Raw genomic sequence first — 20,519 nt, forward strand, 5'->3', positions numbered from 1 at the left:
CGATAGACTCTCACTCTGAGTCTCTGACTGCCTCCTTCGCGTCCCCAACTTGAGCTCGTTCTCTGCGTTCAGCTCTTTCTCTCTCGCTCTTCTCTGAAGCCCTAGCGCTCTCCTCCCTCTCCTGCTCTCTTTCCATGGCTACTGTCTCTCCCTCATTGAACTACTGCCTCCGTCCCCTCACTGGCGCCATCGCCTCTGCCGGTGTTTCTCTTCCAACACCACGACGTCGTTGCTCCGAGATCCGAACCCCAACTGGTCCAACCTGCCTCCAAGGAGTTTATCCTCCTCGATTGGTGCGACTTCGAGCACCAAGTGCCAGCATGGTTCTAAAGCTCGCCTCTCTCTCTCTCTCCCTTAGCCCCGCTCTCCTCTCTCTCTCTCTCTCTCTCTCTGTTTCTCTCTCCGGCACGGCCGCACGACGCCTTTTCCTTCTTCGACGGTGACGCCGTGATGGACTGACGGTGCGCGGTGAGTCTGGGTTTCTGTTTCTCTTAATTTCTGCTTCTGGGTCTTCACTCTTTAATCGAGTTATGGCTTCCTCTTAATTTCTGCTTCTGGGTATTCAATTTCAATCTTCAAGTCCGGGTTTGGCTCGAACTCTACTAGGTGAAGCAGCTTCAATTTCAGTTTTGGAAACTTCAAGCTTGGTAAGTTGCTGCCATCTTTCTTGCTTCGATTTCTGGGTTCGAATTGCATCTGTTTCTTTTGCTATACGCTATACATATGACTGATATGAGATGAAAATTGGATATGTGATCTGTTTTGTCCTTCTGGATTTCTGGGTTCGAATTGCATCAGTCACTTTTTGCCTTTCTGTTTTGAATTTGGACTTGAAAATTTGAAATTGAGTTGCATTTGTAGACTTGTATCTGTTTTGGTAAAGCATTGAATTGTTTGATGTATTGGTTTTGGATCCCATATCGTAGATTTTGAAGATTGTATCTTTAGTTATGTATCTGTTTTGTATCTTTTTTGCGACTGTTGCGGTTGTAGGAAACAGTTGGAGGAAACTTCATTGATGTTTTTAATATGGGTGAGTCTCTGTTTTTTAAGGTTGATATTTAAAAACTTCATTTGTTCTCAGATTCTCTCAACCCATTGATGGAGTAACTTATATATGGTTTAACCCATTGATGGTTAACATGCAGTTGTTTGGACCCAAAATGAACATTTTGGCCTGACAAGGCACGTCTTGGAGAAATTGAGCCAATATCAGTGGCTCAAGCTATATATTGTCGACAAGCTCGAAATATATATTTAGAGGCTAAATAAAGCCTACTATGAAAGCCTACTATGGAAGCATGGAAGCATGAAAAGTTAACTTTAGCACATTTTCCTACTTCGGCTAGGAGAAACCGAGCTAAACAAGGAAGGAGGGGCGGCAGACTGACCAAATGAACTTGAAATGAGCTGAAACTTTCCAGATTAATTCTAGAAAGCCCAATGATCATTTCTTATGAAGAGTGCAATAGCTTGTTTTTGAGTGGAAGGCCTTCAAACAATCAGCCCAATTTTCTACAGAAGCAAAACTGGAAAACAGGACCTATAAGAGGTCCAGCAGCATTTTCGGCCCAACCACATGGAATAAAAATCTGACATTTTTTCAGGATGATCTACACTCATAGTGGAACATTTCATATGAATAAGTCGAAGGCATATAATGAAGTCTTGTTGGAGAAATAATTGAAGGAATAAAGGGGCAGAAACTGACCTAAAACCAGCTCAATATTCACATGTTCATGTTTCCTACCCACATGAAGAAAGCTAGATGCTTTTCTCTTTTTCCTTGGATATATTTTTCTTCTACAATCTGTTTAATAGATCATCACCACTTCCATGTTGCTGCACCTTCATGCTTTGCTTTCATTTCATCTTTTCTCTATCTTTTCCATATTTTACAAGTGAACTTAGATCTACTTTCATTATTTTTCTTCCACTCATCATTTCACTCTTCTTTTTCTTCCCTATATAAACACCTTCTCTTCTCATTCTAAAACACACATTCACAACACAACAACAACATCTCTAAGATGATCTAAGTTCTCTCTAGAGCAAACCTCTCTAAGAGCAACTCCTCTCCCTCTCTTTCTCTTTCTCTTACCGGTGATCTCACTCCTAGTCCTAGTCTTCTCAGAAGCCGACTTTCAGTGCCACCAAACCCTCTGTCAACGTGCTTCGGTCCTAGTCTCCTCGGGAGCCGACGGTAGTGCCGCGACCACAACGGTTACAGAACCAGCCAAGCAAGGGTAACGCCCTAGCAACACACATTCACAACATCAAAACATCTCTAAGATGATCTAAGTTCTCTCTAGAGCAAACCTCTCTAAGAGCAACTCCTCTCCCTCTCTTTCTCTTTCTCTTAGCGGTGATCTCACTCCTAGTCCTAGTCTTCTCAGAAGCCGACTTTCAGTGCCACCAAACCCTCTGTCAACGTGCTTCGGTCCTAGTCTCCTCGGGAGCCGACGGTAGTGCCGCGACCACAACGGTTACAGAACCAGCCAAGCAAGGGTAACGCCCTAGCAACCCAGCCAAGCTAAAGTCACGCTTTAGCAAGATCTCAACATTTCCCGGTGATGTCGCTCTGCTCGATCTACAATATGGAGTATCGATTGTGTTAACAAGAAGAAACTTTAGCAAAGTCCTCACCACGAGGCAGAAAGAATCCCCAAGACGAGGTTGGTGCTCTCCTCGTCTACAATCGCTTGAAAGAAGGCAGGTCAAGGGACACCCCCGACGACCGCACCCGAACGGTGCTGGCACGCCCGCGCAAGAAAAGAGACTGTTGACCAGCTGCAGCAAAATTGGAGCCAAACATTTTGGCACGCCCAGTGGGACTATACTAGAGTCTTTTTTCGTCATCATTGAGATGCCAGGGGAAAATCTTTGCCAAAAGAAATTCCTAAAGTGAATTGATGGACAATGTTGCCACCATTGGCGATACCGCCATTAATGATGAGTTTATGCCTATTCCCATCCCAGAGGGGGCAAGCATTGATGAACAGCTCGCGATCATCATGGCCAACATCGAGAGGAATAAAGAAAAGCAAGCCAGGGACATGGCCATTTTGATCGCAAAAACAAAGCAGAGGTTTCGCGATTGGGACCTAGAAATTGAGCAGAACGCTCGAGAAGAGGTCATTTATGAGGCTGATTTGCCTATAGGTGGCAATCAACCTAATGGCCTCACTGGTGAATCACAGCCTTACATAGAGGCTACTTATGGAGAACGTCATCAACAAGATTGTTCTTCAGACAAGAAAATTGTCTCTGAACAAATATCTGATGTCTCCACTGATCAAGCCAAATATGTGGCTACTGATCAGATGCATGGGGGGCAAGATATGACCCATGATCATCCCTTTGATCAAGAGAAGTTGGCGACAGTTGGCGACAAAGCCGATCTTGGGACACCGTCATCTTCCAAATTACAATTGGAGATCATGTCTCGTCAACCAACAAAGATACTTGGGGGGCAAGAATACCCCTCTCACGAGCCAAATTCCTCCAAATTCTTCAACGAGAAGTATCTTTGTTCTTTTTCTACAAGCTCTCATAGGAGGGATTTTTACCCTACAAATTTTGATACATCGGAGCTTGGAGTGAAGCATAGATGGCCTCCCCCGTGGCCTTCTGGAGGTTAGCCAAATATAGTGCTGCTAACTTCTTTCTTTGTTTTTAAATTTCCTGTCAATTTTCAGTTTTCATTTTTATTTTCGTCATTTGTGAATCATAACGGAATAGGTGAAGTCTCTTTTGTTAATATTGGCCTAAACTCCTTATTGGTGCCTAGTTCAGGTCCCTTAAGGTTAAGGGCGGCTTTTATTAACACTTGTTGAACTGTCTTCACACTTATGACCTTTCTCATCTTAGTAAGTATAGCCTATGTGAAATGGTGTCTAGAAAGGGGACAACGTTCATGACAGGTTCTTGAATCCAGAAGTGCGTGCAAATGGGCCTAAACCACTATGTGGGAGTAGCTCATGCCAAAATGGATTCTGCCTCTCTTGTTCGCCCTCCCCCACCTGGCCATTTCAGTAAGGTTGCCCAAAGGATTTGAAAGAAAATTTGTGTCTAGACGACTATACTTGGGCCGCATGTCTAAATTAACCTTGATTCACAATGTCTTATTAAAATAAAAAAAAAAATACAAAAATACAAAAAGAGTTTCAAATTTGTGTGTCGCGGAGGATGCAAAAAATTGTGTTCTTGCCTAATAGTGGCTGGAACTTGCTAATATACTTAAGAGGCCATTGGTATTGGTCTGGGCACATATACAAGAGGCATTTAATATGCCTAGTATGGTATTAGCAGTGGAGGAGGTCAAATCAATATTTTTGCCAATAATTGTGGCGAAAGCTGGGTTGCGAATTGTTGGCAGCGAAGTGGTTTTAATTACATGGCCTCGCAAAGGATGGTTCGCGAAGGAAGACTGGCGATTAATATATGTATGCTCACTATGGATAATTAAGAGGGAGAAAGGCTACTGTTCAAGTAATTTTAGTCAAGCCAATACAAGTGGCTTTGGAGCAACGACATTATAAGAGGAGTGCTGATTCAAGACCTCTTCAGTCAAGATGAAGACCTTTGACTTCGAGGTCTTGGGGGCAATGTTTGGACCCAAAATGAACATTTTGGCCTGACAAGGCACGTCTTGGAGAAATTGAGCCAATATCAGTGGCTCAAGCTATATATTGTCGACAAGCTCGAAATATATATTTAGAGGCTAAATAAAGCCTACTATGAAAGCCTACTATGGAAGCATGGAAGCATGAAAAGTTAACTTTAGCACATTTTCCTACTTCGGCTAGGAGAAACCGAGCTAAACAAGGAAGGAGGGGCGGCAGACTGACCAAATGAACTTGAAATGAGCTGAAACTTTCCAGATTAATTCTAGAAAGCCCAAGGATCATTTATTATGAAGAGTGCAATAGCTTTTTTTGAGTGGAAGGCCTTCAAACAATTAGCCCAATTTTCTACAGAAGCAAAACTGGAAAACAGGACCTGTAAGAGGTCCAGCAGCATTTTCGGCCCAACCACATGGAATAAAAATCTAAAAATTTGTCAGGATGATCTAAACTCATAGTGGAACATTTCATATGAATAAGTCGAAGGCATATAATGAAGTCTTGTTGGAGAAATAATTGAAGGAATAAAGGGGCAGAAACTGACCTAAAACCAGCTCAATATTCACATGTTCATGTTTCCTACCCACATGAAGAAAGCTAGATGCTTTTCTCTTTTTCCTTGGATATATTTTTCTTCTACAATCTCTTTAATAGATCATCACCACTTCCATGTTGCTGCACCTTCATGCTTTGCTTTCATTTCATCTTTTTTCTATCTTTTCCATATTTTACAAGTGAACTTAGATCTACTTTCATTATTTTTCTTCCACTCATCATTTCACTCTTCTTTTTCTTCCCTATATAAACACCTTCTCTTCTCATTCTAAAACACACATTCACAACACAACAACAACATCTCTAAGATGATCTAAGTTCTCTCTAGAGCAAACCTCTCTAAGAGCAACTCCTCTCCCTCTCTTTCTCTTTCTCTTACCGGTGATCTCACTCCTAGTCCTAGTCTTCTCAGAAGCCGACTTTCAGTGCCACCAAACCCTCTGTCAACGTGCTTCGGTCCTAGTCTCCTCGGGAGCCGACGGTAGTGCCGCGACCACAACGGTTATAGAACCAGCCAAGCAAGGGTAACGCCCTAGCAACACACATTCACAACATCAAAACATCTCTAAGATGATCTAAGTTCTCTCTAGAGCAAACCTCTCTAAGAGCAACTCCTCTCCCTCTCTTTCTCTTTCTCTTAGCGGTGATCTCACTCCTAGTCCTAGTCTTCTCAGAAGCCGACTTTCAGTGCCACCAAACCCTCTGTCAACGTGCTTCGGTCCTAGTCTCCTCGGGAGCCGACGGTAGTGCCGCGACCACAACGGTTACAGAACCAGCCAAGCAAGGGTAACGCCCTAGCAACCCAGCCAAGCTAAAGTCACGCTTTAGCAAGATCTCAACATTTCCCGGTGATGTCGCTCTGTTCGATCTACAATATTGAGTATCGATTGTGTTAACAAGAAGAAACTTTAGCAAAGTCCTCACCACGAGGCAGAAAGAATCCCCAAGACGAGGTTGGTGCTCTCCTCGTCTACAATCGCTTGAAAGAAGTCAGGTCAAGGGACACCCCCGACAACCGCACCCGAACGGTGCTGGCACGCCCGCGCAAGAAAAGAGACTGTTGACCAGCTGCAGCAAAATTGGAGCCAAACAGCAGTAACTTATATATGTTTGGACTTTGGAAGAAGCATTAATAATTGTGTTTGAATGGAGTGTGTTTACTACTTGGCCATTTTGATTGATATATATTTTTTTTCTTTTTCAAAATGGGTTGAGAGAGAAGGGAAGCAGGATTAGTTTAGTGGTTTACATATTGAGAATGGTTACTGTGGTATCAATACACTATGGTGCTTTGTTGGTGGAAATTGGGGTACATATGGTTTAACCCAGTTTTTAACAGAGCAGTGGTTGTTTTGGATGTTATGGCAGGATGGAAGGCCGCGATGACTGGTGGGGCCGGGCTTACTGGTAGCAGCGGCAATGTGGAGGTCAAAAGTGACTCAATTAGTGAAGGGAGTTCGGATTTTGATCTGGAATCAGATGGGTCACTGCCCTTTTACATGCTTGATGCTTACGAAGAGTTCTATGGACCTAATATGGGCACTGTTTATCTATTTGGGAAGGTAAACATGACGAGTTTTATGTTATAACACTTATTTTGCGTTCTTATTAATGAATGTTTTGCAATTCGTTTCATTTCTGAAGAGTTATTATCTTACGAGCTTAATCATATCAACCTATTTTATAGTTGATTCATTGTTGTGATGAAGGTTAAAGTAGGAAGTTCATATCAGAGTTGTTGTGCGGTTGTAAAGAACATGCAAAGATGTGTCTATGCAATTCCGGACAGTCCTTTATTTCAAACTGACGAAATGATGAAGCTTGAAAAGGATGCCGAGGACTCAAGGATTTCACCCACAGATTTTCGTAAGAAGCTGCATGTAGGTTTTTTCTTCTGTATAAGCTTGAATATAGATAAAATTTAGTTTGGCCTTGTCTTTGTTTTTTTTTTGGGTTGCTACTGTTGATGCTCTTTTCTACATCATCAGGATGCGGCTTCAGAATTAAAGAATGAATTAGCAAAGAAGTTGTTGGATCTCAATGTATCAGCTTTTAGCATGGCACCTGTCAAGGTTTGCATACTCAATAATTCTGATATTTCCAATTGTGCGTTGACTCAGTTATGAGAAAATAAACTTTTTTGGAGGTTCATAGTACTTTCATGTTCTTTCTTCCTCTGTTGCTCACTTTCTGTTATGTGAACACTGCAGAGGAACTATGCTTTTGAGCGATCTGACATACCTGCAGGGGAGAATTATGTACTGAAGATCAATTATCCATTCCGGGTATATAACTCAACCAGTATGAAATCAATAGGGTTATTAGGTAGCACTAAAGTGACCTTCAATCGCAAATCAACTGTATTACAGCTTCTTGCTCATAGATGTTTGGAGTTTCATAGGTCGTTGCTATTTAACTTTGCCTGTGAAGCAGAGATGCATAATGCAGAATGACTTGATGATTTATTAAAGAAACTTTTTGACTCAGTTTCTTATGAACATTATTTGCACTGGTGCAGGATCCACCACTATCAGCAGATCTAAAAGGAGAAACTTTTTGTGCTCTTCTAGGAACTCATAGCAGGTATAAAGAGTTAGAGTTGCTCTTCATTTTTAATACCTGATATATAACTTTTAGAATCTTCCTTCTGTGATTATATTTTCATTCCTGGTTTGATTACCTACAGGTAGATACAATCTTAAAGAAAACAATTATCTTACTATAAACTCTTCTTTAGAAGAAATAATGAAAAACAAAACATATTATGCAGCGCGTTGGAACTTTTCCTTGTTAAAAGGAAGATAAAAGGACCTTCTTGGCTATCAGTTTCAAATTTTTCCATCTGCCCAGCTCCACAACGGGTGAGATCTTCAAGTCTCAGCATACATCATCATCTTAGTCATATTGTGAAATCCATATTTGGCTTCTTTCTGGTTTCTTTGTTAAGATTATGTCATTTTACTGTACAGGTAAGCTGGTGCAAATTTGAGGTGATCGTGAATGCTCCGAAAGATATAAGGGTCTCAGCTTCCACAAAGAAAACTGTAGATATTCCTCAAGTGGTTGTTACTGCAATAAGTTTGAAAACTATTATCAATGAGAAGCAGAATGTTAACGAAATTGTCTCTGCATCTGTTGTCTGCTGTAACAAGGCCAAGGTAAGACCTAGAATCTATTTTACACTGCCTTGTGTTTTGCTAATTATTGAGTTGTCTTGTTGGAGTGCACAATCATTGCATGTCTACTGGGATTTACCCATGACATGTAACAGAAAGTTTCTCCATTTATATAATCTTCATAAGCTTTATCCTTTGTATTCCACTTTCATAATGTGTCATTTCATAAATTCGTATTCATTCATTGATTCTATTATGCTAAGTTACACAACATATATACTATATTTCATAATACAGTGCTGTTTGGACTTTTAGATTGACACTCCTGTGAAGGACTCAGAATGGAAGAGTCCTGGTATGCTGAGCCACTTTACTGTTGTCCGTAAGCTTGTTGGTGGCATATTTCCTATGGGGTTTACTAAAGTGGCTGCAGATAAGAATTCTAAAGCCGGATCAAATGTCTTGAGCATTGAGGGCAGGTGGGCTTTACTCGCTTATCTTGTTCTCAATGAAATTTAATTTCTGTGATAAAGGGTTTCTCTTGTAAACTTGTATTTCAAAAGTGGAGAATAGAATCTTATGCTCAATTTGGGCTCATTTCGAGTTAATTAAACAAAAAACAAGGTCCTCTGTTCCTGTGTGTTGGTTCACTAGAGACAGGCTTCAATTTTTATGCCAAATTAAGGGTGTGCCATTACCCTTTGGTATTGGTAATTGGTGTGATTTAGAAGTAATTTGTCAATTGCTTGGTCAGGTATATATGTCAAGTCCTAATTAATATACCAGCACATATTTGATTTTAAAAAGGGTTGCTTCTTGTGTCAGGCTTTTTCTTGATGCGTACTTCGGTACTTGCATGCTAAAGCTAGCATGCTTGACACTCTTCTGAACTGTTACTAATTCCTTATGCCTTACAATATCTCAAATTGACTGGTAGAAGCAATGAAACTGTAAGTACTTTACCAAGTAACAAGAGTTATGGCAATTAGCTTCCCAATTGTTTTCTTTTCTATTTCAGATAAGTGATTTATTTATTGAATTATAGGTATTTGTAGTGGGCGGTAAATGATCGGAAAGGGTATACCCAACAACAACTTGACGAGGTCCGCATTGAAGTAGCCGACTACTTATAGACTCTGCTGTAGGTTCTGACCAGTTTCTTGATTTTGAGTTAGACCAGCTTTTAATTAACTTTTTTGTAGCAATTATGAACAAACAAGAATACTAATTGCTAGGCTAGCCTTGTAGTATATAGGTGCATGAATTGGGGTTTTATTTTGCCCATTTTGTAAACTGTTAAGGATGATGAATATCGGATATAATACCCCAATTTGCAATTTATAATCACAGTTCTATTTTGTGGACATCATCCTCTTTATAGAATGTGATGTCTAGATATAAAGTTGAAATCAGTTTTAGCCATAAAAACTGATGTCCAGTAATACAGATACATCAGTTTCAAAATGAAAATCGATGTTACTAAAATATCCAGACATCGGTTCATTGTCAAAAACGATATACTACCGAGTGCCAGACATCCGTTCCGAAATGAAAACCGATGTTACTAAAATATCCAGACATCGGTTCATTGTCAAAAACGATATACTACCAAGTGCGAAACATCAGTTCTGAAATGAAAACCGATGTTACTAAAATGTCCAGACATCGGTTCATTGTCAAAAACGATATACTACCGAGTGCCAAACATCAGTTCCGAAATGAAAACCGATGTTACTAAAATGTCCAGACATCGGTTCATTATTAAAAACGATATACTACCGAGTGCCAGACATCAGTTCCGAAATGAAAACCGATGTTACTAAAATATCCAGACATCGATTTTTGAATAGAAACGATGTGCAATAGATTATTAACATCGTTTTTTCGTTACACACTGATGTTAATATAAGTAAATATATCGGTATATGTGGCAGATTACGCTTCAAAATCATGAAGAACAAGAAATGTTTATGGGAACCGATGTCTGTAACAGTATTACTCATCGGTTCTTAAATCAATAACGATGTTAAAACGCAAACTTGTGTTGTATAATCTATATTTCTTTAAGCTTTAAATACAATAAAATGTGGGTTTAACAATAGTAAAGCATGCAAGTTTGTTATCATTTAAACCTATTTACATCGGTTTATAATAAGGAACCGATGTCTAGCCGAATACTAGACATCGGCTAAAAACCGATGTCTGCATTTTCCGGATCTTTCTCATCACCCACAAAGACATCGGTTGGGTTTTTGTTTCTCATCGGTTTTTGGCCGATGTCTGGGGCCATAATTCTAGTAGTGATCTATGTTAAAATGAGATTGCTCTGAAACAATAACTTTACCTCCACTCACGGCACAAATATTATTCCGCTGCAGGTTCAATTTTGGAATGCTAAAAAAGTAAAAAGAGATGGTACTGTAGGAATTATTCTTACAAAGAACGCAGGGATTACAACAAGTTTCCCGACTGTCATACCGCAGTATTACAAATCATAAGTGCACTGTAGAAAGAAATAATTACATCCACGCATTCAAGTTCATGGAAGAGAAACACTCACCCAATTTAGTGTTCAGACTCTCTATAGCCAAAAGAAATACCATACCATAGTTCCTACAATTTTATTGTATAATTTTTATAAATTATATATTATATATTATTTTTATATTACAAACGGGCCGGGTTGTGGCCCGTAATATGCCGTGCTCGGGCCGTGCCAGGCCTATGATGGGTTTGGATCGGGCCGGGCTTTTGAGCCAATATTTATCGGCCCAGCCCGACCCGTTAGATTAACAGGCTAGAGCCGTGCTGGGCCGCTTCTAATCGTGCCGGGTCCGTGCCGTGCTCGTGCCTAGCGGTTCATTTGCCACCTGTACTCTATATCATGTATGAACATGAACAGTTCAAGTTTGAAAGATTTGATTCGTCTATTGATTTGATCTAGTTCGGTACCTTAACGATTAACAATTTGGAAGAAAATTTTCAGAAGTGATCTATTCATGTATACATAAACATCTACTGATTGATTTGCCGTAATGTAATTGAAAAGTAGGATCTCCCAACTGTTGATTCGAAAGTCTTCATCATTAGAAGCTCTCCCATATATCCTAGGGCTGGCCATTTGGGCCGAGCTGGGTCGATTTTGGACCAAGCCAAGCTGCCTTGGGCTGAATATTCGGCTTACCGACATTTCAGCTCTGCTAAGCTGTATCGAGAGTTATCTTCGGCTCGGTTATGGTATGTAAATCCTCATATCGAGAGTTAGCTTCGGCTCGGCTGAGCTGTACCAAGAGTTAGATTCAGCTCAATTATGGTATGCAAATTTTCATATTGAGAGTTAGCTTCGGCTCGACTATGGTATGCAAATCATCATATCGACGTATATACGTATACATATAGAATAATATACAAAATGTTTAAAATTTGGCTTCGGCTCGGTTATGGTATGCAAATCCTCATATTGAGAGTTAGATTCGGCTCGGCTATGGTAAGCAAATCATCATATGGTCGGTATACCATACCGTCCGTATATACATATACATACAAAATAATATATAAAATATTTAAAATTTGGTAAGAGATTGGACTCGAAACTGTGCTCTCAACCAGTAGAACATGAGTTGCTCTCATTATATTATGTACAAATTTTATATTTATTACTTATTACATGATAAAATTAAAACAAAACAAATTCAGCACTCAGTCATCGTTTTTTCCTCCTCTTACTTTCCTGAGTTTCCTCCTCTTCTTCTTTCATCCTTTTTTTTTTCTTCTGTTCTATCGTCGTCTTCTTCTTCTTTTATACTTCAGTTCTTTCTTCTTTCATACATTAAGGGTGGATTCGGTTGAAAATCGATGAGAAATTCCATCAACCGAGTATCGACTTATGTTGGTCGGTTTCCCAAATCTGCAACCTAAACCGAGCCATCGCCTGCGATCGGCTCAAATTCAGAGAATAGCCGAATCTAGAAATTAAGCTCCGCCACCAAGATCAATACTGATCACAGTCTCGAGCACACTTTTCCCCCATCTGAAGCCCCTAATTGAAATTAGAAACGCAGAGTTGTTTCTCCAGGACACGTCTGTCACGCCCCTGATTTTTAACACAATAAAAATCGATATATATAATCCCATAATTATACATGCATGAACGTTCAACCATCAATACAAATACCTGAAATCTTTTTCCCTTTAAACTAAACACGTATTGATGCTCTGAACCCACTATGTTAATATTGACCCGCTCCGTAGAGTCATATATTACATAAACTTACGAATTAAATTGTCAACAACAAAATAAAACATAAGTGCTCCTCAGAGCTCACTACAAGCGGAAGTCTTAATAACGGTAAAGTCATAAAATTGGCTTCCTATCGTAAAGCTGCTAGCTTGCTACTTCAGTTTTCAGCCACGATTACCCTGACCTACAGGATTAACCCCTACACCGTTTGAATGGTGCACCGGGTTGCCACACAACAAACCCGGTAAGCTTTTGCAAGCCCGTATGAGTAACTCAAAACAACTCACGCAAAATCACGGGATAAAAGCCCGCACAAGTCACGAGATAAACTCACGCAAATCACGTTTAAATCAATAAACAAATCACGGGATAAACCCACACAAATCACGAGATAAACTCACTCAAATCACGTTTAAATCAATAAACAAATCACGGGATAAACCCACACAAATCACGAGATAAACTCACTCAAATCACATTTAAATCAATAAACAAATCACGGGATAAACCCACACGAATCACGAGATAAACTCACTCAAAATCACGTTTCAATCAAGAAACAATGCACGGCGGACAGACTAGAGCTCTAACTGATCGTATCCACAAACCCGACCAAAGGCGTGAAGTCCCGATTTCCCACCCACGATCACATTTTGTGATCCACGACCCTCAACTCGTAAGTCTATGGATCCACGGTATAAATACCAAAACATTAAAGGAGTCGCACAGGACCCAAAATGTTACACGAATCTAAAATGAAAGATTCCCCGTAATTGATCCCTATCAATTACTCCCGGTTCAAGACCCACATTTAAATAAACCACCCGCGAACTAAAATGTTCCACAATACACAACACTTTTCAAAACAATAGAAATCAACCCTTTCACAAATATTGTTTCACGAAAAGTCACACCCAAAACAATAAAATGAACGCACCCATAATTATTGTTTTATCACACAAATCCACCTACACATATATTTCACGTAAATATATATATACGTAGTCATCCACTCAGGAATGCCTACTAATACCAACTATAGTTTGCAGTTAACTAAATAACTAACAAAACGATAAGGTAAGCCCGTTCGTAAATGAACATTGTGAGATTACTCACCTCGAAACTCCCGCTGCGTCTTCAATAAAGAACAAAGCAGCCAATCCACAAAACAACCGTCCAAAATACTTCGTCAAGTACCTAATCACATACGGTTACAACTTAGTAACGATTCACAACCGATTTAAGTCCGAAACCCCTGTTTTGAACTAAAATCCCCAAAGTGGCACCAATCGAGGCTAAACCACATCCGAGACCTCCCAAAGTCTCCGGAATACATCCACGATCGATATGACCAAACCACAAGTCGATCGGACGCTCGAATCCACACGGATCAAATAAATCGATAGGTATGAAACCGTAAAAATCATAACAATTTCATACGAACTCCAAAACATGCGTATTATATATCAAAATGCTCGTATCGACGAGTAGAAGACATATAATACCAGAAACTGCCCCATACATGGCCGGAACGCTGCCACAGACGGTGGCGCACTGCCGCCGGCCAAAACTCAATATTTCACAAAACTCCCAACATCAAAGTTCTTCATCTAAGCATGCTTGTGAACTTTCATAACTAGCTCGAAGTCAGAAAACAAGCATAAGGGGTCGAAAACTACCTCACAAGTCGTGAACAGTAATCCAAACTGAGTTGAACCAAGTTTTACGTGAATCGATCCAAAAAACCACCAAGGATCGATCAAGTAGGCTGTTCTGAGCTCCCCAAGCTCAACATGAAGCCCCGCCGACGTCGGAGATAAGTTTTCCGGTCGGGTCAGATTTCCTCAACCTGTGCCGCCTTGCAGCCCCTCCGTGAAGGAGAATCGTAGCTAGAGGCCACCACAGAGACGACCGGAGCAAGGAGGCGAGTCGTTCTGGGCTGGTTTCACCGGTAGAGGTCGCCAGAGTTGCGAGTTCCGGCCGGGTCGGAAAACAGGGTTCGGGTCGGGTCAGTCGCGGGCGAGGAGAGAGAACGGAGCGTTTCTGATTTTTTTTCGGAAATGGTAAATGTGAAATGTAAATAGTAAGTTTCCAAAAATGGAAACTCCTATTTATAGAACTTGCCCAAAACTTCAAATGCTCATAACTTTCACATACGAACTCCGATTGACGCGTTCCGCATGTCCACAAACTCGTATCGACGCGCTCTACAACTTTTCTGAAGGAAGTTTTCGGAGAATCTCAACGTATAAAAAGTCAATCCTTGCAACCCCTCTAAAACCATATTCTTCAACTAATAATTCGTCCGAAACACTTCCGCTCCGTCCACGAGCCACAAAACCGTCCAATAACCATAAATTAGATTCCGGAAAATCCTCGGAAAATAATTACAAATTTCCGGGGCATCACAACGTCAATCTCTATCATCATCATTTTTTGCCTATTAATGGAGAAAATATTCAATTTTCACGTTCTAGGTCTGATTGAGAGGGGGATTGCAAATTGGATTGGAGGGAATTGAGTTGGGTTTTGGGGGTTGGATTGAAAATTAGGGTTATTGATCGAACTGAAGAAGAAGTTGAATCGGGAAATTGGGGGTTTCGGGGTTGAGTTGAATTGAGTGCTGGTGGTGGATGAATTATATCTCCACCTATAAATTATAATCTTTCTTTTTAATGAAGAAAACTTGACATCTTTAAAAGTCCAACTGTAATCTCTGATTTTGCTGGAACGCACCTCAAGCGCCTACTCCAAAATCTAGCCATTACCTAACTTTCACGCCGATTGGCCATCATTGACTTTCATCTTTCCTGGCTCCGATTGTCTACCTACTCTTACTGGTGGTGTCGTCGGCCTTTGTGTTCTCTGCCCTTCCATCGGGAAGAGGCGGGGAATCGGATTCAATGTCGATTCAGCGAAAGTAAGTGAAGAATGTAGGTGATATTAGCTCTGATCTGGAAGCTCTTCGCATGGAGGATCTGGACTCAAAAATTAACAGCTGGCAACCTCTGTAACGGAGCTAACGACCATATGTACCATATTCGGTCAGGTGAAGAACCGCAGGTACCATATTGATATTTTTTTAAGTTCAAGTACCAAAAGTTATAAGGAGGAAAAGTTCGGGTACCGTACGGACTATTTTCCCTTGCTAATAATATCATGTTGACCATTGATGGTAACCTACCCTCCCATGATGGTGAGGGTATAGTTGATGCCTAATTGGGAATTCCACCCTCCCCCTCTTTGCAGTTCCAATGTTTAAATTTTTATTTTGGAATGCTAGGGGTGCAGGTATTGAAAACTTCGGATATGCTATTGCAGACCTTGTCCATTTACATTATGTTGATATTTTAGATGTTTGTGAACCTAAAGTTCAATTCTCAAAAGCTTGCAATGCTCTTAAAAACCTTGGTTTCACTGATTCAAGGATTGTTGAGGTTGAAGGCTTCTCTAGTGGTGTTTGGTCCTTGTGGAATAAAAATAAGGTTCAAGTTGACTTCATTGATGATAACTTCTAGCCCATTTCTGTCAAGATCACTCTTCCTGGTAAACTTGCTTGGATGCTCTCTATTTTCTATGCTAGCCCAACTCACACCACAAGGGCTTCCCTATGGTCTTATTTTGATAATCTTACTGCTATTGCCAATCGCCCTTGGATGCTAATTGGTGACTTTAATGAACTAGATTCTAGTGCTGATAAAAGTTATGGCCCTTTTACTAGTATATTTAGTAGTTTGAGGAATTGGATTAACAAAAATGCCTTGATTGATATGGGGTTTTGAAGGGGTCTTGCTTCACTTGGAGCAACAACATGGTGAAAGAAAGACTGGATAGAGCCTTCTGTAATTGCTCTTGGAGGTCCATCTTTCCTGATGCTGTTATTCAACACCTTCCTAAAACAAGGTTTGATCATTGTTCTATCATTATGTAGTTGTTTTCTAATAATCATATTAATAGAAATGCTAGTCCCTTGAGGTTTCAAGCTATGTGGTTCTCTCATACAAACTACTCTGATTTTGTGTCTAACACTTGGAATGAGATGCATGGTGATTTTCATTCTAAGATCAATGGCCTCTCTTCTGCTCTCTCTAAATGGAACAAAGATGTTTTTGGTCATCTTTTTCAGAAAAAAAAAAAAGAGAATCTTAGCTAGGATTAGTGGTATCCAAAAAGCTTGTGACAGATATGAGAATCCTTTCTTAATGAAGCTTGAAGCTGAGCTTATCCATGAATATGAAAATATCCTAAATTAGGAAAATCTTTTTTGGAGACAGAAATCAAGGGAAAAATGGCTACAAGGAGGTGACAGAAACACAAGGTTCTTTCATTTGACTACCTTGGTCAGAAGGAGGAAGAATAAAATCGAGGGCCTGTTTGATAGTAATGGAAATTGGTTTTCTGATTCTGATTCTATGAAAAATATTGATGTTGAATTCTTCACTAATCTTTTCTCTTCTCAGACTATTGAAGATATTAGATTCACAATTCCTTGGCTTTTCCCTGACATTAACTAGGAGACTCTTAGCAACATATGCAGACCTGTTACTCTCCTTGAAGTTAAGGATTCTCTCTTTGCCATTGGAGGCCTCAAGAGTAGAAAAGAATACTTCAATTCAGGGTTAATTCGATAATTCTATTCATCCCATAATGAGGGTATATATACAAGTACAAAGGAGTAGTCTAACTCTAATAGGAAACAAACTTTCCATAATTACAGGATATCCTAATTACATACAGATTTATAGCGATTCTACACTCCCCCTCAAGTTGGTGCATAGATGTCTATCATGCTCAACTTGTCAACCGAGCTGTCAAATACCTTCCTGGACACTCCTTTAGTAAGAACATCAACTAATTGCTCCTCTGAGTTTACAAATGGAAAGCGAATAACCTTTCTGTCAAGATTTTCTTTAATAAAATAACGGTCAACCTCCACATGCTTTGTTCTATCATGCTGAACTGGATTATGTGCAATCTCAATGGCAGCTGTATTATCACAATGCAAATCCATAGGCTTTTTATGCTTGTAACCCAGGTCTTTCAAGACATTATGAATCCACAACATTTCACAGACTCCATGTGCCATACCTCGGAACTTAGCTTCTGCACTTGATCTGGCAACGACTTTATGCTTTTAGCTACGCCAAGTGATAAGGTTCCCTCTAACAAAAGTGAAGTACCCAGATGTAGAACGTCTGTCAGTTTTATCCCCAGCCCAATTTGCATCTGTGTACTCAACAACTTCCAATTCATCTTTTTTTCTGAAACAATAACCCTTTACCTGGCGCCATCTTCAAGTACCTCAAAATACGAAAGATTGCATCCATATGCTCTTACTATGACAATGCATAAATTGACTAACAACACTCACAGCACAAGCAATATCAGGTCTAGTACGTGAAAGATAAATCAACATTCCTATAAGACGTTGATACCTCCCTATATCAGTTGGAACTTGATCAGGATAAATAGCAAGTCTGTGATTCATCTCAATGGGTGTCTCCATTGGTCTGTAGTCCAGCATCCCCGTTTCAGCAAGTAAATCAAGGACATACTTCCTTTGTGAAAGCAAAATCCCCTTCTTAGACCTTGCAACTTCAATACCCAGAAGATACTTTAGTTGTCCCAGATCCTTCATTTCAAACTCCTTTGACAAATACTTTTGCAATTCATTCATCTCTTTTGGATCATCCACTGTAACAATCATGTCATCAACATACACAATAAGAGCTGTAATCTTACCATTCTTGCGTTTGATAAACAAGGTATGGTCAGAATTGCTCTATCTGTATCCAAAGGCTTTCATGGACTTTGAAAATCTTCCAAACCAAGCTCTTGGAGACTGCTTCAGGCCATACAAAGACTTCTTCAAATTACACACCTTGCCAACGTCACTTGGGTAATTCTTAACACCTGGGGGCACATCCATGTACACTTCTTCCTCCAAATTCCCATTAAGAAACGCCTTCTTCACATCAAACTGGAAGAATGTGTTTCACAATGGGAATTTGGAGGAAGAAGTGTACATGGATGAATCTGGTTCATATTGTTTCTTAGGAATTCCCTTGGTAACCCTTTGTGATTTCCTAGGTTCGACATTTTCTAATCCAGAAGACTCATTAAAGTTTAGGGGTACCTGAGGTGGATCATTCTTATTGGAATCTTCAATTGGTGATGCAGAAGGGGGAATATCTTGTGTGTGAGCTTCAGATACGTCTTGATTTTGATTCAAACTATCTAGAAAAGTCGTCTCTTCTGTCTCGGAACTCATAATGCTCTGATCGGCAGTTGCATTTTCTGTCTCGGAATTCACAACGCTCTGTTAGGTAGTGGCATTTTCTGTTTCGGAATTCACAACACTCTATTCGGCAGTTGCATTTTCTGTTTCAGAATTCACAATGCCCTGTTCGGCAACTGTTTCAGAATTCACAATGCTCTGTTCGGCAACTGCATTTTCTGTTTCAGAATTTCTACCTTCAAATCGTTTCTCCAAATTTTGCAAGTCTTCAAAGGCATCAAAATCAATAATAGAACGAGGATTCCCTTCACAACCTCTCTCCCCTTGAAGGGAAGACTGAGAAGCTCCCCCTGAGTATTAAGGCTCGGATTCACGAAAAACAACATCAAGAGAGACATGTATAGTGCCAGTAAGAGGATCATAACATCGATAACCCTTCTGGAAGTTAGCATAACTAACAAATATACACTTACGGGCACGGGGATCAAGCTTGCTGCGTTGAGGCTTGGGAATATGAACATAAGCTATGCATCCAAACACCCGGGGCTCCAAATTAGGCATAGAAGGGATGGTCAAAAGTGTATGAAGCTTCTGATGAGGATTCTGAAACTCAATCACCCGTGAAGGAGTACGGTTTGATAAGATATGCTGCTGATTTCACTGCTTCTCCTCAATAGGACCGAGGTACATTCATGCCAAACAAGGAAGCACGAACAACTTCCATTAACTGCCTGTTCTTCCATTCTGCTAAACCATTCTGTTGAGGAGTATAAGAGTTGGAGGTTTGATGATGAATTCCATGTGACCGGCAAAACTCAATCATAGGGCCATTCGCAAACTCTCCACCATTGTCAGACTGAAACACTCTGATGGATTGTTGATATTGAGTTGCCACCATTTTGTGAAATTCGGTAAACATTCCAAATACATCACTCTTATTCTTTAGTAATGACACCCATGTCATGCGAGTGCAATCATGATCAATAAACGTTACAAAATACCGAGCTCCAGAAAGAGAAGGAATTTTCGCAGGACCCCAAACATCAGAGTGAATCTTCATAAAAGGAACATGACTTTTATTAAGACTTGGTGAATATGAAATACGGTGACTCTTGGCCAGTTCACAAATGTCACATTGGAAATCCAAATCACTAACAACTGAAAACAAATAAGGTTGCAGCTTCTTAAGATAACTAAATGATAGATGACCTAAACGGCGATGCCATAACCATACAGCTTCCTTCGCATTCTCTACCCCGTTGATCTGATTAGCTTGTCCCAAAAGATGCTTCTGTTTCTTTCCAGTCTCTGTCAGATCCAGATAGTATAATTTCCCTCTTCTAACACCATAACCAAGAATCCGTCGAGTCAGAATGTCCTGAAACACACAGAAAGACGGATAGAAGGTCACAATACATGCAAGAGCTAAAATAATTTGACCAACAGACATGAGATTATAAGCTAGTGATGGAACAACTAAGACATATTCAAGGGTTAAGGTATCAGATAAAGCAATAGAACCTTCTCCGGTGACCGGAGTTGGAGTACCATCAGCAGTAGAGACAAAGTCTTGAGGGGAACGTCTAAGGTTTTTCACAAGACTTGGGTCATTGGTCATATGGTCAGATGCACCTGTATCAATTATCCATGTACTATTAAAAGTAACATTACCCTTCATACCTGACTGCGCTACATTAGCGGAGGCATTGTCTAGGTAAACTTCCTCTGTAGTAGCAATAGCGGCC

The 20,519-nt window shown here is 40.2% G+C and overlaps 1 protein-coding gene across 1 annotated transcript; it reads left to right on the forward strand.

Moving 5' to 3' along the window:
- The first annotated feature begins 626 nt into the window (after nucleotides 1–626).
- Nucleotides 627–9,660, forward strand: LOC133719709 (DNA polymerase alpha catalytic subunit-like). Its single transcript, XM_062145878.1, has 11 exons — nucleotides 627–647; nucleotides 6,549–6,742; nucleotides 6,890–7,060; nucleotides 7,169–7,252; nucleotides 7,391–7,465; nucleotides 7,699–7,763; nucleotides 7,951–8,041; nucleotides 8,150–8,338; nucleotides 8,612–8,775; nucleotides 9,122–9,246; nucleotides 9,342–9,660. The coding sequence occupies exons 2-10, from the start codon at nucleotides 6,563–6,565 to the stop codon at nucleotides 9,183–9,185; spliced, it is 1,083 nt and encodes a 360-aa protein (XP_062001862.1). The 5' UTR covers nucleotides 627–647; nucleotides 6,549–6,562; the 3' UTR covers nucleotides 9,186–9,246; nucleotides 9,342–9,660.
- Nucleotides 9,661–20,519: the final 10,859 nt, after the last annotated feature.

This window comes from Rosa rugosa, chromosome 7 (assembly GCF_958449725.1).
Source record: "Rosa rugosa chromosome 7, drRosRugo1.1, whole genome shotgun sequence".
In the NCBI taxonomy this organism is placed as follows: domain Eukaryota; kingdom Viridiplantae; phylum Streptophyta; class Magnoliopsida; order Rosales; family Rosaceae; genus Rosa; species Rosa rugosa.

Excerpts from the sequence above, each read along its gene's own strand:
- LOC133719709 (XM_062145878.1), top strand. The coding sequence starts at position 6,563 with ATGACTGGTGGGGCCGGGCTTACTGGTAGCAGCGGCAATGTGGAGGTC. Across the intron at positions 6,743-6,889 it reads CTGTTTATCTATTTGGGAAG|GTTAAAGTAGGAAGTTCATA; the intron begins GTAAACATGACG and ends GTTGTGATGAAG. Across the intron at positions 8,776-9,121 it reads GTCTTGAGCATTGAGGGCAG|GCTTTTTCTTGATGCGTACT; the intron begins GTGGGCTTTACT and ends TTCTTGTGTCAG.